The 15,087-nt window shown below is 44.6% G+C and overlaps 1 protein-coding gene across 1 annotated transcript in view; it reads right to left on the bottom strand.

Annotated features, from left to right (window-relative positions):
• Positions 1 to 15,087, bottom strand: part of MCOLN1 (mucolipin TRP cation channel 1) — a 35,223-nt gene that overhangs the window by 8,365 nt on the left and 11,771 nt on the right. The window contains exons 4-9 of the mRNA XM_060763524.2: positions 11,196 to 11,363; positions 10,936 to 11,092; positions 8,042 to 8,159; positions 7,056 to 7,152; positions 3,605 to 3,704; positions 830 to 936 (exon numbers count right to left, since the gene is read on the bottom strand). Of these exons, the coding sequence (XP_060619507.2) occupies positions 830 to 936; positions 3,605 to 3,704; positions 7,056 to 7,152; positions 8,042 to 8,159; positions 10,936 to 11,092; positions 11,196 to 11,363 (747 nt within the window). The remainder of the gene's footprint in view (positions 1 to 829; positions 937 to 3,604; positions 3,705 to 7,055; positions 7,153 to 8,041; positions 8,160 to 10,935; positions 11,093 to 11,195; positions 11,364 to 15,087) is intronic.

Here is a 15,087-nt window from a genome sequence, read left to right as displayed (position 1 = left end):
TGTTGTTGGGCTTGGCCTCATGTAAGCCGCCCTGAGTCCCCTTGGGGAGATGGTGGTGGGGTATAAATAAAGATGATGATGATGATGATGATGATGATGATTACTGTCTTGGCTGGAAAATCCATCTCTTACTAGGCTAAGAAGGTACGTGAGGAAGTACAAAGGGCTCAGCCCTTTCTTACTGGAATGGATTTTCTAACCACAAACAGAATCACTAAGTATTGTCGAAGGCTTTCATGGCCGGAATCACTGGGTGGTTGTAGGTTTTTTCGGGCGATATGGCCATGTTCTAAAGGCATTTTCTCCTGATGTTTCGCCTGCATCTATGGCAAGCATCCTCAGAGGTAGTGAGGTCTGTTGGAACATCCTCACTACCTCTGAGGATGCTTGCCATAGATGCAGGTGAAACGTCAGGAGAAAATGCCTTTAGAACATGGCCATATCGCCCGAAAAAACCTACAACAACCCAGAATCACTAAGACCAAATCTCTAGCTGAACTGATCTCACCTAGCTCAACTAGCAGCACCACACTTTACAAGTGCACAAGCATGTTGACCACAAACACCACAACTCATATATAGCAATGACTGATGAATCTATCACGGGATTGGGGGAATGACAAAGGAGAATATGGTAGCGAAAGTTTCAAATAGAGGAAAAGCAGCTGCCCTCTCAGATCTACTGCAGCCTTCGATTTTAACACTTCAAAAACATTTTGAGCTGTTGTTTTGTACAGGTGGTTTGGACTTAACCTTAGTCACATATGCCTGTGATTTATGCCTAAACTCATTCTGTGAGGTTGTGGTGCCCCATCCCGGCAGTGCTCACATGCTGCAGCAGAAGCCCCCTGAAGATTGAGCGGGAACACAAGATGAAGGACAGCACACAGATCAGGAGCACAATCACGTCAAAGAACATCCGGAAACCGTTGCCTCCTGTAAGAAGGGAGGACGAGAGGGGTAAGCTTTTGGAATGTGCCAAGCAAGGAAGAAGAGAGCTACAAAATGATGTTCACCATGCATAGATGTTACAATCTGAGCAAGCTTGATGCAAGAGGAGATAAGGGCATGTAGGGAAGAGTGAGAAGGCAACAAAAGTGATGGCAAGGTGGCACATGGAATCTGAAGTAGCAGTTTGGCTGAGAAACTAGAATGTTAATTGAAGCACAAGAGAGGGAGAGTGCAATGACCCACCACAAAGGAGTGAGAAGGGAAAAGGGACACAGAAGAGAGAACTGAGTGAATTGATACAGCCTTCTCACTGCCCCAAATATCTATGATGCAGAAAACACAAGCCACTGAACTGGAACAATAAAAAAGGGGCCAGCCTAGAATAAGAAATGAAGATGAAAATAATACAGTGGCTTGTGCTTTCCATACTAGCTGAGGTTAGGATTAAAAGACTCCAGTGGAAGTGGAAAAGCAGTGAATTAAAAAATACTTACCGTATATTCCGGGGTACTAGTACTGGGACTAAAAGACGACCCCCCCCCCCAACTTTTACACACGAAACAGAGCGTTAGGGATATGTTGTTGTTCATTCGTTCAGTCGTCTCCGACTCTTCGTGACCTCATGGACCAACCCACGCCAGAGCTCCCTGTCGGCCGTCACCACCCCCAGCTCCTTCAAGGTCAGTCCAGTCACTTCAAGGATGCCGTCCATCCATCTTGCCCTTGGTCGGCCCCTCTTCCTTTTGCCTTCCACTTTCCCCAGCATAATTGTCTTCTCCAGGCTTTGCTGTCTCCTCATGATGTGGCCAAAGTACTTCAACTTTGTCTCTAGGGATATACTCGTCGTTTAAGACGACTCCGCATTCCAGCCAGGTGGTTTCTTTTTCCTGTCCTCTAAGCCTGGCGTGCGGTTGCCCCTGGGCCTCTGGGCTGCTTCATGCGCTGCCTCCAGAAGGGCCTCCCACCCTGCTCAGGCTGCTCTCCTTCCTCCTGGCCCCACTCCGTTGCCATCGCGCCTCTGCCTCCCAGAAGCAGAGGCGCAATGTTGTCTCGCGGGAGAAGAGGCGCTTCTTGAGAGGCCTGGCCGGGAAGAAGGAGAGTGGCCTGAGCAGAGGCGCTTCTCACGAGGCCTGGTCAGGAAAAGAAATCACCATTGCCTCTTCTCCCTCGAGACAAGGAAGGCAGCCAGGAAGGGAGGAAGGACGAGGAGTCTGCCTGGGAGGCCGCCATGATCCAAGACAGCGGAGGAGGAGGAGGCAGGGGAGGGAGCCCGAGGCCAAGGCCCTCCACACCAAGAGGCTCTACCGGTGAGGAGGAGGATGGAGAGACCCCCAAGGGCTGCGGCGTGCCTGGGATGGGCTCGCTGAGGCATTCTGGGAGCCGTAGTTTTTAATTTTATTATTATTTTAATTTTATACCCGCCGTACTAGACAACCCCCAACTTTTTATAAGGTTTTACATGCCTAAAAATTCATCTGTTGTTGTTGTTCATTCGTTCAGTCATCTCCGACTCTTCGTGACCTCATGGACCAGCCCACGCCAGAGCTCCCTGTCGGCCGTCACCACCCCCAGCTCCTTCAAGGTCAGTCCAGTCACTTCAAGGATGCCATCCATCCATCTTGCCCTTGGTCGGCCCCTCTTCCTTTTGCCTTCCACTTTCCCCAACATAATTGTCTTCTCTAGGCTTTGCTGTCTTCTCATGATGTGGCCAAAGGACTTCATCTTTGCCTCTAATATCTTTCAACTTTGTCTCTAGTATCCTTCCCTCCAGTGAGCAGCCAGGCTTTATTTCCTGGAGGATGGACTGGTTGGATCTTCTCGTATCTAGTACCCCGGAATATATGGTATTTTTCACCCAAGGCACACTTTTAAAAGAATCTCTAGGTTCTCCAATTTGACTTGATTGTCAACTGCAATAGGAAGTTGAGTGGAGTGCCTACAGATTCCTAGAAAAACCATATTGATTACATCCACAAATAATCAAATCCACAAACGTTAAACCATCCAATGTGGAAGAGCAGCTGTATAAACATGCTATTATATAAATCTACGCTGTTCTTGGAATACAGTATGCGGTTAGTCAATTCAAGGCTTCAGAACATCCACAAAAGGAACAATGGAATGGATTTGTGATGTAAACATATAGGAGAGATTGAGGCATTCAGAGTGAAAGAGGAAAAAGATAACCAGTGGATAGGCAATGATGTGCTGCTTTGGATTGACTCTGGGAAAAAAGGCAGCATACAAATGTAATTAAACATTTTAAACTGATCAACATGAGACAAAAATATTATCTCAATATGCTTGAAAGTAACAACAACATGTTGTTGCTGAAAGTGAGATCAGCCCATGGGACTAACCACCAAAGCAAACCAATCATTTAAGTATTACAGATTCATCACCTCAAGACTGATTTTAATCAACTAAACTGAGTGGCTTTAATAACAAATTGGCCCAATAACAGACAGCCATAATAAAAGACATACTCAATGGGTTCACAAATGAGGTGTGGCATTGGCCACTGCCTGTTATGTATAAGATGGGGACGTTGAGGTATATTCTGAACTGATGGCCTTTCTCTTCTAAACAGTCACTCAAGGCAGATACTTTCCAAAGAGAGTTTATGCTTGTTGCCCCAATTCCTCATGAGTACCTTTGCCATAGACACTTGGGTCTTTGCACTCCTGGATGTCCACTTTGTTATCCAAGTGGATCTTCACTCGACCACTGTGTGCTTTGTTGTCTAATGTGATCTAGATGAAGCAGAGCAAAATAAGGGAAGAATGACAATGTACAGTAGGTCTACAGCAGGGGTCCTCAAACTTTTTAAACAGAGGGCCAGTTTCATAGAATCATAGAATCAAAGAGTTGGAAGAGACCTCATGGGCCATCCAGTCCAACCCCCTGCCAAGAAGCAGGAACATTGCATTCAAATCACCCCTGACAGATGGCCATCCAGCCTCTGTTTAAAAGCTTCCAAAGAAGGAGTCTCCACCACACTCTGGGGCAGAGAGTTCCACTGCTGAACGGCTCTCACAGTCAGGAAGTTCTTCCTAATGTTCAGATGGAATCTCCTCTCTTGTAGTTTGAAGCCATTGTTTCATATCCTAGTCTCCAGGGAAGCAGAAAACAAGCTTGCTCCCTCCTCCCTGTGACTTCCTTTCACATATTTATACATGGCTATCATATCTCCTCTCAGCCTTCTCGTCTTCAGGCTAAACATGCCCAGCTCCTTAAGCCACTCCTCATAGGGCTTGTTCTCCAGACCCTTGATCATTTTACTCACCTTCCTCTGGACACATTCCAGATTGTCAATATCTCTCTTGAATTGTGGTGCCCAGAATTGGACACAATATTCCAGGTGTGGTCTAACCAAAGCAGAATAGAGGGGTAGCATTACTTCCCTAGATCTAGACACTAGGCTCCTATTGATGCAGGCGTACTGCTCTCGAGCCAGGCATTGTCCCCCATTCTGTATCTTTGCATTTCGTTTTTCCTGCCAAAGTGGAGTATCTTGCATTTGTCACTTGTTGAACTTCATTTTGTTAGTTTTGGCCCATCTCTCTAATCTGCCAAGATCGTTTTGAATTGTGTTCACAGGCAATCAAACTGTTGGAGGGCCGGATTATAATTTGAAAAAAACATGAATGAATTCCTATGCACACTGCACATATCGTATTTGTAGTGCAAAAAAACACTTAAGAACAATATAGTAATTAAAATGAAGAACAATTTTAACAAATATAAACTTACTAGCTGTGCCCTGCCACGCGTTGCTGTGGCCTATAGTAAAACTTATCAAAGTTGAGATAGATATCTGGACTATTATGAAAGAGAGGTACCTACCTATTCCTTCCCCCTTTTCCTCCCCCTTTCTCTCCTTTCTTCCTTCTCTACCTCTTTCTTTCTTTCCTTCTTTCACTACTTGGTTTCATCCTTCTCTTTCCTTCATTCCCTCCCCCTTTCTTCCTTTGCCTTTCTTCCCTCCGTGTTTGCTTCCTTCTTTCTCTTTTTATTTCCTTTTATTTCACCACCATCATAACAATAACAATGATGCAATGCATTGCCTCTGGGACCTGACACCTCTCCCATTCCCCCTAAAAGGGTCTCATAGGAATAATAGCATCATAATAATCATAGAAATAACAACCTTTACCCGCCACGCGTTGCTATGGCCAACCTTCCCTCTTTCTCTCCTTCTTTCCCTACTTCCTTCCTTCCCTCCCATCTTTCCTTCTCCTTTTCCTTCTCTCTCTCTTTCCTTCCTTCCCCCTTTTTCTTTCTCTTCTGGTCTCTTTTCTTCCTTCTCTCTTTCCTTCTTTCCTTCCCTCCCACTTTCTCTACATCTTCCCCCTTCCTTCACTCCCTCTTTCCTTCCTTTATTCCCCTTTTCCTTTCCTTCTCTCCTTCCTTCCTTCCCCCTTTTTCTTTCCCTCCCTCTGTCTCTCATTTCTTCCTTCTCTACCGCTTTCCTTCCTTTCCCCTTTTTCTTTCTCTTCTGCTGTCTCTCTTTTCTTTCCTTCCATCTTTCCTTTTCTTTCCTTTTCTTCTTCCTTCTTTCTCTAACTTTCCTTCCTTCCCCCTTTTCTTTATCTCCCTTTCTCTTTCTTCTTTCTTTCCTTCCTTCCTGTTTTTCCTGGATTTTGACAGGGCGGGAAGGGGCAGGGTGGGGTTTGGAGGTGGCGTGAAGTAAAAGGAGGTAAGATTGGGGCAGGGGAGTGATGGAGCGTGGGGTTGTGTGTGTGTGTGTGTGTGCGGCGGCGGGGGGAGTGATGGAGCGTGGGGTTGCGTGTGTGTGTGCGGCAGCGGGGGGGAGTGGGGTTGCGCGTGTGTGTGTGGTGGTGGGGGAATGATGGAGCGTGGGGTTGCGTGTGTGTGTGCGGCGGGGGGAGTGATGGAGCGTGGGGTTGTGTGTGTGCGTGCGGCAGGGTATGTGTGTGTGGGAAGCGGCGCGGCGGGGCTTGGAGTGGGCATGACTTCCGCAGAGGGAACGTTGGCCGGAAGACTGTGTGTGCGCGCCAGGGAACTTGCGGCAGGACACCAATGCGCTTGCTCAGTTGTTTTGCCGTGTTGTGAGTGTGTTGTTGTGTTGTTTTTCATTTTGAGTAGCTATGTTTGTACCTTATGGGTTGTGTTATGGGCATGGGAATTTTGGTTAAGTTTCGTTGGGGGGTTTGTGAGTTTTGTTGTTTTGCCGTTTTGTGAGTGTGTTGTTGTGTTGTTTTTCATTTTGAGTAGATATGTTTGTACCTTGTGGGTTGTGTTATGGGCATGGGAATTTTGGTTAAGTTCCGTTGGTTTTTTTGAGTTTTGTTGTTTTGCCGTTTTGTGAGTGTGTTGTTGTGTTGTTTTTCATTTTGAGTAGATATGTTTGTACCTTGTGGGTTGTGTTATGGGCATGGGAATTTTGGTTAAGTTTCATTGGGGTTTTTTGAGTTTTGTTGTTTTGCCGTTTTGTGAGTGTGTTGTTGTGTTGTTTTTCATTTTGAGTAGATATGTTTGTACCTTGTGGGTTGTGTTATGGGCATGGCAATTTTGGTACAGTTTCGTTGGGGGGTTGTGGAGTTTTGCTGTCCGGTTGAACCAACCTAACAGATTTATATATATAGATTAGTATTTCAGTGAGAAGTGTGGGCCTGCTTTTGGCTGATGAGATACGATGTTGTTGCTGTGCACTTTCAAGTCGTTTCAGACGTAGCGAGGGCAGGGTAAAGGACCTTGGAGGGCCGTATCCGGCCCCCAGGCCTTAGTTTGAGGACCCCTGGTCTACAGGATCTGTATCCATAAATGCTAGTGACCACAAATCACCATACCTCATATTAGTAAATGGAGGTGACATGAACACAGATAGACTGAAGAGCGCTATTTAATAATATGGGGTGCAATTGCTCATGGTATCTGCTTTGGGTCCCAGAACTGAGTCCCCTAGGATATGTCAAGCCCGTTGTACCTACCAGAAGAAAACGAAGGGGAAATGTTGATGGCCCAAACAACAGAAGTCCTAGACCCAAATCTTTCTGCTTTTACGCTTCAGGAACTTAGTGAGAACCTTCTGACTCAGACAAAGAGGCAAAGACATCATCTTCCCAAACATAGTTACTCACTGTAATGGAAAAGGTGTAGCAGTCTGGGATCTCATTGTTGATTATTGTTTGTATGTTGATGGCTTTCAGCTTGAACTGGATGGTGACATTAATGAGCCTGCAAAAGGCAAGATGGGCAGAGTCACCTGCATCTCACCCTACCACTACATTTCACAAGAGTGTGTCTGCAGACATAACAGAACTCTTCCTTTATCAGAAAAACTTAAGAAATCTTACTGTAGCTTGTATCGTTGAAGGCTTTCATGGCTGGAATCTGGCTACCAGTATTAAAAAACTCTAAAATTACAACAGCAAAACAACAGAGAGGAAACAATCTGGGACATCTAATCACCTCTCAACAAAAGATTATCTCAGGCACTGCCAGGCCATCAAATGCTAATCAAGGTGGTCAGTTGAAACATCCACACCTAGCTCCAACAGACAAGAGTTCTTTGTCCCACCCTGGTCATTCCACAGATATATAAACCCTTTTTCCTAGTTCCAACAGATCTCACTACCTCTGAGGATGCTTGCCATAGATGCAGGCCAAACGTCAGGAGAGAATGCCTCTAGAACATGGCCATATAGCCCAAAAAAACCTACAACAACCCATTTACTGTAGCTGTTTAAGCAATGAGCAGTGGGGGAGAAATGAGACTATGGCCTAATTTAGTTGCATAGGTCTACTTTTGTACGATCATTGGAGTTTATATAACCAAACAATTGTTGTCTGAGAGTGGCCTAGTTGGGACTACAAACTGTACTCTTCAAAGGCACTAGAAATGGAGCAATCAAATGGCACCAAACTATTTAAGTGTAAGGCAATAAACAGCTGAAGGATGCTAGCTGATAAGAATAGTCGGCCATATTTCCAATCTATAAAGATTTTTTTTAAAAACAGTAATAGAGACAGGTAGTCTCAATTATTTAAAAATAACATCGGTTTTTAGATAAACATCGGCCCATAAACTCTTGAGGACTGCTGTAAATATGAAGAAAATGTTTACTTGTAGAACTTGAGAGTAAAATTTCTGTAGCTGCGATCTGGCTCCTCAGAGTTTGGAGGTGACTCCTCAAGGTCCAGCGAAGAAGGTATTTTCCCAGGTGGATCCACACCCAGGCACTCTACAAAGAAAAGAGACATTGTCCATGGAGAGATTGCACATGAAGGCATGGGAGTGTATGTGCTTGTGGGTACTGACCTCGGTTGGTCAAAAGCAGTTGTGTCCTATCTTCCCGCATAAAGTTTCACCTGTCACTTGCTCTTTATTATTCAATACAAAGCTTAGTGAAGTTACATATGCAGTTAAAACTCCCAGAACTACTGAGATGGTCAGTGGCCATGCCAAGTTTGCTGGGGAATTCTGCAGATTGTAGTGAAAAGTAATGTCTCCAACTCTGTGAAAACAAATAAATTCCCAGATGCCCACTGTGCAGAAGTTATTAATACTTTGCATGTTTTAAACTGTATATATATGTGGTTGGGTTAGCTACAGTAACACTGGAGCAGCCTATTTCAGAGATCCTCAGTCAGCGTTACCATGGAGACCAAGGCAAGCTGGCAGAAGGAGGAGTGGGAGAAGCCAAGTGGAGAGAGTTTTGAAAACAGACAGTTGGAGAGTCAGTTAGGAGTTGATTTTGTATCTGAGAGGAGTAAAAGAGTGGAAGTGAAGAGTAGAGTGGGAGAGTGAAGTGTGAAGCAAAGAATTGTGGCTTTGGGAAGCCTGAATAGCTACTGGAGGTTTCTCAGTCTAAGGAGGCTGAAAGGAGAAACATAGCCAGTTTTCTTTAGTCAAGGGAAAGGCTAAAGGATAAGCTTGTTAATTTATTTGATCAAGAAAAGATCAAATAGGGAAGATATTCCTGTACTGAAACATTGTTTAATAATAAGAGCTTCACCTCAGTGAGATACTGTGTAACCTGGAAGAGTGAAATGTTTAACTAACCAAGTATTATTCAAAGTTCTATAAATTAAGTTACAACTTGTAACCACACGCTTTGTACTCAATAAACCAGTTATCTTTTGTTGGAGACAGTCTCATCTCCATCCATTCTGCGTCTGTATTGCCATATCTCACAGTAATACCTCATATCTCACAGTGGTGGCAGTTACCATAGATTACATATAACAATTGGCCTCCACTATACCAGTTGGTGGCAGAATTCAGAGAAATAAACAATAAATCTCCCTCTACTCTCCTGTCACACGACAGCAGTGTGTGCTTTCTCTCCACTCTGATCACCTCCTCGCACCCACCTTCTATGAGACACCCATCCTTAACTTGTGCTGGTCAGCATGAGTAAAAACATGTCAATATGGGATAGGGAAAAATGAAATGCGGAGGAATTATTGTTTTTTATTATGTTTTATTGATGTCATTTGTAATGATTTTTTAATCTATGTTAAATGTTTTTAATGTTTAATTATCTTTGTATTGTTGTGGGCATCGAATTGTGCCGTTTTGTAAACCACCATGAGCCGCCCTTGGGCTGAGAATGGCAGTATAGAAATATAGTAAATAAATATAAATAAATAAAAAATAAAAATGAACGAAGCAAATCCGAGGGATTGTCGAAGGCTTTCATGGCCGGAATCACTGGGTTGTTGTAGGTTTTTCCGGGCTATATGGCCATGTTCTAGAGGCATTTTCTCCTGACGTTTCGCCTTACTTACTTACTTAGGTGATCCCTCGTTGGACGAGTAAGATGGTCTTCCATTATGGGTTTCCTTGTGGATCCGTAGGTGACTGTGGAGCCCTATTCTTGCTCTGCATCTTCTTCCGCAGTGTGGGCATTGGTTTCCAGGCGGAAGGCGGTCCCGGTTAGGGTTGGCTTGACGCGCCATCCTTTCTCTCTTTCACCCTCCACTCGTGCCTCCTCGAATTCTGCAGCACTGCTGGTCACAGCTGACCTCCAGCTGGAGCGCTCAAGGGCCAGGGCTTCCCAGTTCTCAGTGTCTATGCCAGAGTTTTTAAGGTTGGCTTTGAGACCATCTTTAAATCTTTGATCTATGGCAAGCATCATAAGAGGTAGTGAGGTCTTTTGGGAGGTAGGAAAATGGGTTTATATATCTGTGGAATGACCAGGGTGGACAAAGGACCTTTTTCTGCTGGAGCTAGGTGTGAATGTTTCAACTGACCACCTTGACTCTCACAACCACCATGTCAGACTACACAGAGAAGGCACTGAAATCCACAAGCATGTGGACAATTTCAACAGAAAGGAAGAAACCATGAAAATGAACAAAATCTGGCTACTAGTATTTAAAAAAACCCTCAAACAGCAAAACAACAGAGAGTAAACAATCAGGCACATCAAATCACTCTCAACAAAAGATTCCCCCCAGGCACTTCCAAGCCATTAAATCCTAATCAAGGTGGTCAGTTGAAACATTCACACCTAGCTCCAGCAGACAAAAGTCCTTTGTCCCACCCAGGTCATTCCACAGATATATAAACCCATTTTCCTACTTCCAACAGACCTCACTACCTCTGAGATGCTTGCCATAGATGCAGGTGAAACGTCAGGGGAAAATGCCTCTAGAACATGGCCATATAGCCCGGAAAAACCTACAACCACTCAAATCCGAGGGACCTTCTGCATTGCCATATAAAATCCAGATTACCTTTTTTTGGACTGGATTATAAGGCAGTGTAGACTCATATAATCCAGTTCAAAGCAGAAAATGTGGATTATTTCATGGCTTATATGGCAGTGTAGGAGGGGCCCAAGACTCTAGAGAGAACTGGGTAATGCTACAGAGAAAAACATCTGCCTTACCTTGAAGCCTTATGAGAAGCAAATGGAGGAATGGGTTGCAAAACAGGGAAAGCACCACTCTCATTTCAGATGAAGCAGAGCTGGTAGGATACAAGAGGTTCAGGGGAACACAAGTACTTGCCTGTGATAACTTTTGGATCGATGTTGAAGGTGTCATTGGCAGGATCAATGCTTCCTTTGCGATAATATTGCTGGCAGAGCATGAGGGCTGACTGGTTAACACCGTGTGTACGCACATAGGCATAGCGACCGATTGTTTCATTCTGAACGGACAAATACTGCAAGGAAAAGTTGACGCCACCACAGCAGTCCCAATTAATTCCCTCTGCATCCTACCATGGCCCATAACCCATGCGCCAGAACCACTGTGCCCCTTCTTACCTTATCTACAGCATAAAACATATGGTCATAGACATCTGCCTGTGTATACACGGCATAGGTATCCTCTGCCCCGTCTGCATAGTCCTTCAGGAAGAGGTGCTTGAATGTAATAGTGTTCTCCTCTTTGAAGGTCACCACCATTTGGTTACTGAGGCCAAAGAGAATGAGCTGTAGAAATGGAAAGAAAAGATCACAGACCTAGCTGAGTAGAATGTAATAATCTCAAAGATTTGAGACGGTTGATCAGAAGCTCTCCGAAGCTCTAGGCGCTCTTACTGCCTATTACAGGGAAAACCAAATGATCCCTAATCCATCTAAAACACAGACATGTGCCTTTCACCTTAAGAACAGACAAGCATCCGAGCTCTGAGGATTACCTGGGAAGGAATCCCACTGGAGCATTGCAGCACACCCAAATACCTGGGAGTCACTCTGGACCGTGCTCTTACCTACAAGAAGCACTGCCTGAACATCAAGCAAAAAATGAGTGCTAGAAACAATATCATACGAAAGCTGACTGGCACAACCTGGGGATCACAACCAGACACAGTGAAGACATCTGCCCTTGCGCTATGCAACTCTGCTGCTTAGTACGCATGCCCAGTGTGGAACACATCTCACCACACTAAAACAGTGGATGTGGCTCTTAATGAAACATGCCGCGTTATCATGGGGTGTCTGCGCCCTACACCACTGGAGAAACTACACTGCTTATTGCACCACCTGACATTTGTCGGGAAGTAGCAGCCAATAGTGAAAGGACCAAGGCAGTGACATCTCCAGCTCATCCCCTGTTTGGGTATCAGCCAGCACGTCAACGACTTAAATCTAGAAATAGTTTTCTAAGATCTACAGAGACACTCGCTGGAACACCTCAGCAAGCGAGAGTCCAAAAGCGGCAGGCTCAAACCCAGAACCTCAACCAATGGCTGATACCAAATGAGAAACTCCCCCCCTGGGCACACAGAAAACTGGGCGACTTGGAAGGCGCTGAACAGACTGCGCTCTGGCACGACAAGATGCAAAGCCAAACTTAAGAAATGGGGCCACAAAGTGGAATCCACGACATGCGAGTGTGGAGAAGAGGAAACCACTGACCACCTGCTGCAATGCAACCTAAGCCCTGCTACTTTTTCAGGAAGTTTGCCTGGTTTCTTCCGCAGAGATGCTCAATACCAGATGCCAACTCTGGGTTTGCACATGTTTTCCCCAGTTGGAGAGTGAAGCCATTCAAAACGCAGAGGCAGACATATCAATGGCCTAGTTCAGTTCAGGATTAGCTTCATACATGTAATCATATTCTTCCTTCTTTGTGAGCTCCTTCTCAATTCAATTCCAAATTCAGCAAAGTGCCTGAGGAACTCTGTCTGCTGCTGCTATGTTAAGTGCATGACATACTTTCCATTACAAGGAGATTCTGTTTCTCCAAGTCTGGGCTTTGATAGCAACTCAAACTATAGAGCGCCTATTGTAATCAGTGAACCTATACGTGCCGAACTCTGCACAGGTTCATGCTGCAAAATGCATATGATGATATCACGTGGCTCTCAGAAACTCTGCTTTCTAGACAGGCAAAACTCTTCACCAGTAGTCAGCAGGTAGGTGACTTTGTTACAGGCTAAACACAGTCTAAAACAGGCTGGCACAACTTGTGACCCTCCAGGTGTTTGGGCCTCCAACTCCCAGACGCCCTTGCCAGCTTTCCCAATGGTCAGGAATTCTGGGAGCTGAAATCCAAAATACCTGGAGGGCCACAGATTGTGCTGGTCTGGTCTAAAACAAACTCTGTCTATTGCTGAACACACCGATGCTTTGGGAAAAGTTATTCATTAATATAAATACTGTGAAACATCAAGCACAACCCTTGACATTATCAATTATTGTTCGTGTTAGTTTAAATGGAAGATCTGATTTTTCTGTCATTTTTCATGTAAAAAATGCTAAAAATACTAAAGACTTTCTTCCTCCAGTAACATGGGTGCTTTATTTATTAAAGTTCTTTAAATAACACCACTGTTATTTAAGGCAAATATTTTTACAGCTCATAGTTACTGGAGTAAATGTGATCACAAAAAACTAGGCAGTTAATTGCTTGGCTAAAGTTTAACCAGAGCCTAGCCCTGATAATGTTGTTGTTGTGTCAGGAGCGACCTGAGAAACTGCAAGTCACTTCTGGTGTGAGAGAATTGGCCATCTGCAAGGACATTGCCCAGGGGGTGCCCGGATGATTTTGATGTTTTTCATCATCCTTATGGGAGGCTTCTCTCATATCCCCGCATAAGGAGCTGGAGCTGATAGAGGGAGCTCATCCGCCTCTCCCCAGATTCGAACCTGTGACCTGTCGGTCTTCAGTCCTGCCGGCACAGGAGTTTAACCCACTGCGCCACCGGGAGCGCCCTGATAATTATACTATGTAACAGAAGGTTTGTTCCTGGGTTGTACATGTGATTTCCTAATTGATTCTTTCATAAAAACATAGAATTTTTTTTATTAAACTGCAAAATAATTGTTTCTGCAAAACATCCTGCAGCATATTTTGTTATAGTTTTTCAATGAATATCTCGAGTTTCAACCAATTGAATATAGTTTCAACCAATTGAATATAGTTTGTGGCATTCACAAAAATGAAGTTCCTGGAGTATAACAACTACTTTCAAAGGAAGTACCGCACAATTGAACAGAAAATAACCCTTTCAAACCAGGAACAGTTTTTGTTTTAAATTTTGTTACATAGTGTTATCTATCTATGCCCATGATGGCAAACCTATGACATGCATGTTAGCATTGACATGCATAGTCATTTTTGATGACACACGGCCGCATACAGAGAAGTATGGGGCTGCATGCTGAGAAGGATGTTTCATCCTTGGCTCCTGCAAAGCCAGGTACAGTAAGCAAGGATGAGCCACCACCGAGAAGGCCCTGTTCCTTGTCCCCACCAAGCGTGTTTGAAACAAGGGCAGGGCCGAGAGCAGGGCCTTCCCAGACAATCTCAAGCTCCGAGGTTGGACGTAGAAGGAGATACATTCGGACAGGTACGCTGGACCGGAGCCATATAGGGTTTTATAGGTAAAGACCAGCACTTTGAATTGTGGGTTATTGTAGGTTTTTCCGGGCTATATGCCCATGTTCTGGAGGCAATTTTTCTCCTGACGTTTCGCCTGCATCTATGGCAAGCATCCTCAGAGGTAGTGAGGTCTGTTGGAAGTAGGAAAAAGGGTTTATATATCTGTGGAATGACCAGGGTGAGACAAAGGACTTTTTTTTCTGCTGGGGCTAGATGTGAATGTTACAGCTGATCACCTTGATTAGCATTCAATGGCTTGGAAGTGCCCGGGGGGAATCCCTTGTTGAGAGTGATTTTATGTGCCTGTTTGTTTCCCCTTTGTTGTTTTGCTGTTGTGATTTTTGAGTCCTTTAATACTGGTAGCCAGATTTTGTTCATTTTCATGGTTTCTTCCTTTCTGTTGAAATTGTCCACATGCTTGTGTATTTCAATGGCTTCTCTGTGTAGTCTGACATGGTGGTTGTGAGAGTGGTCCAGCACTTCTGTGTTCTCAAATAATATGCTGTGTCCAGGTTGGTTCATCAGGTGCTCTGCTATGGCCGACTTCTCTGGTTGAAGTAGTTTGCAGTGCCTTTCATGTTCCTTGATTCGTGTTTGGGCAATGCTGCGTTTGGTGGTCCCTATGTAGACTTGTCCACAGCTGCATGGTACACGGTAGACTCCTGCAGAAGTGAGAGGATCCCTCTTGTCCTTTGCTGAACGTAGCATTTGTTGGATTTTCTTGGTGGGTCTGTAAGTGGTTTGTATGTTGTGTTTCCTCATCAGTTTTCCTATGCGGTCAGTGGTTCCCTTGATGTATGGCAAGAACACTTTTCCTCTGGGTGG

The sequence above is a fragment of the Anolis sagrei genome, chromosome 2 (assembly GCF_037176765.1).
Source record: "Anolis sagrei isolate rAnoSag1 chromosome 2, rAnoSag1.mat, whole genome shotgun sequence".
Classification (NCBI taxonomy): Eukaryota; Metazoa; Chordata; class Lepidosauria; order Squamata; family Dactyloidae; genus Anolis; species Anolis sagrei.
This window is presented reverse-complemented; position numbering and strand designations above follow the sequence as displayed.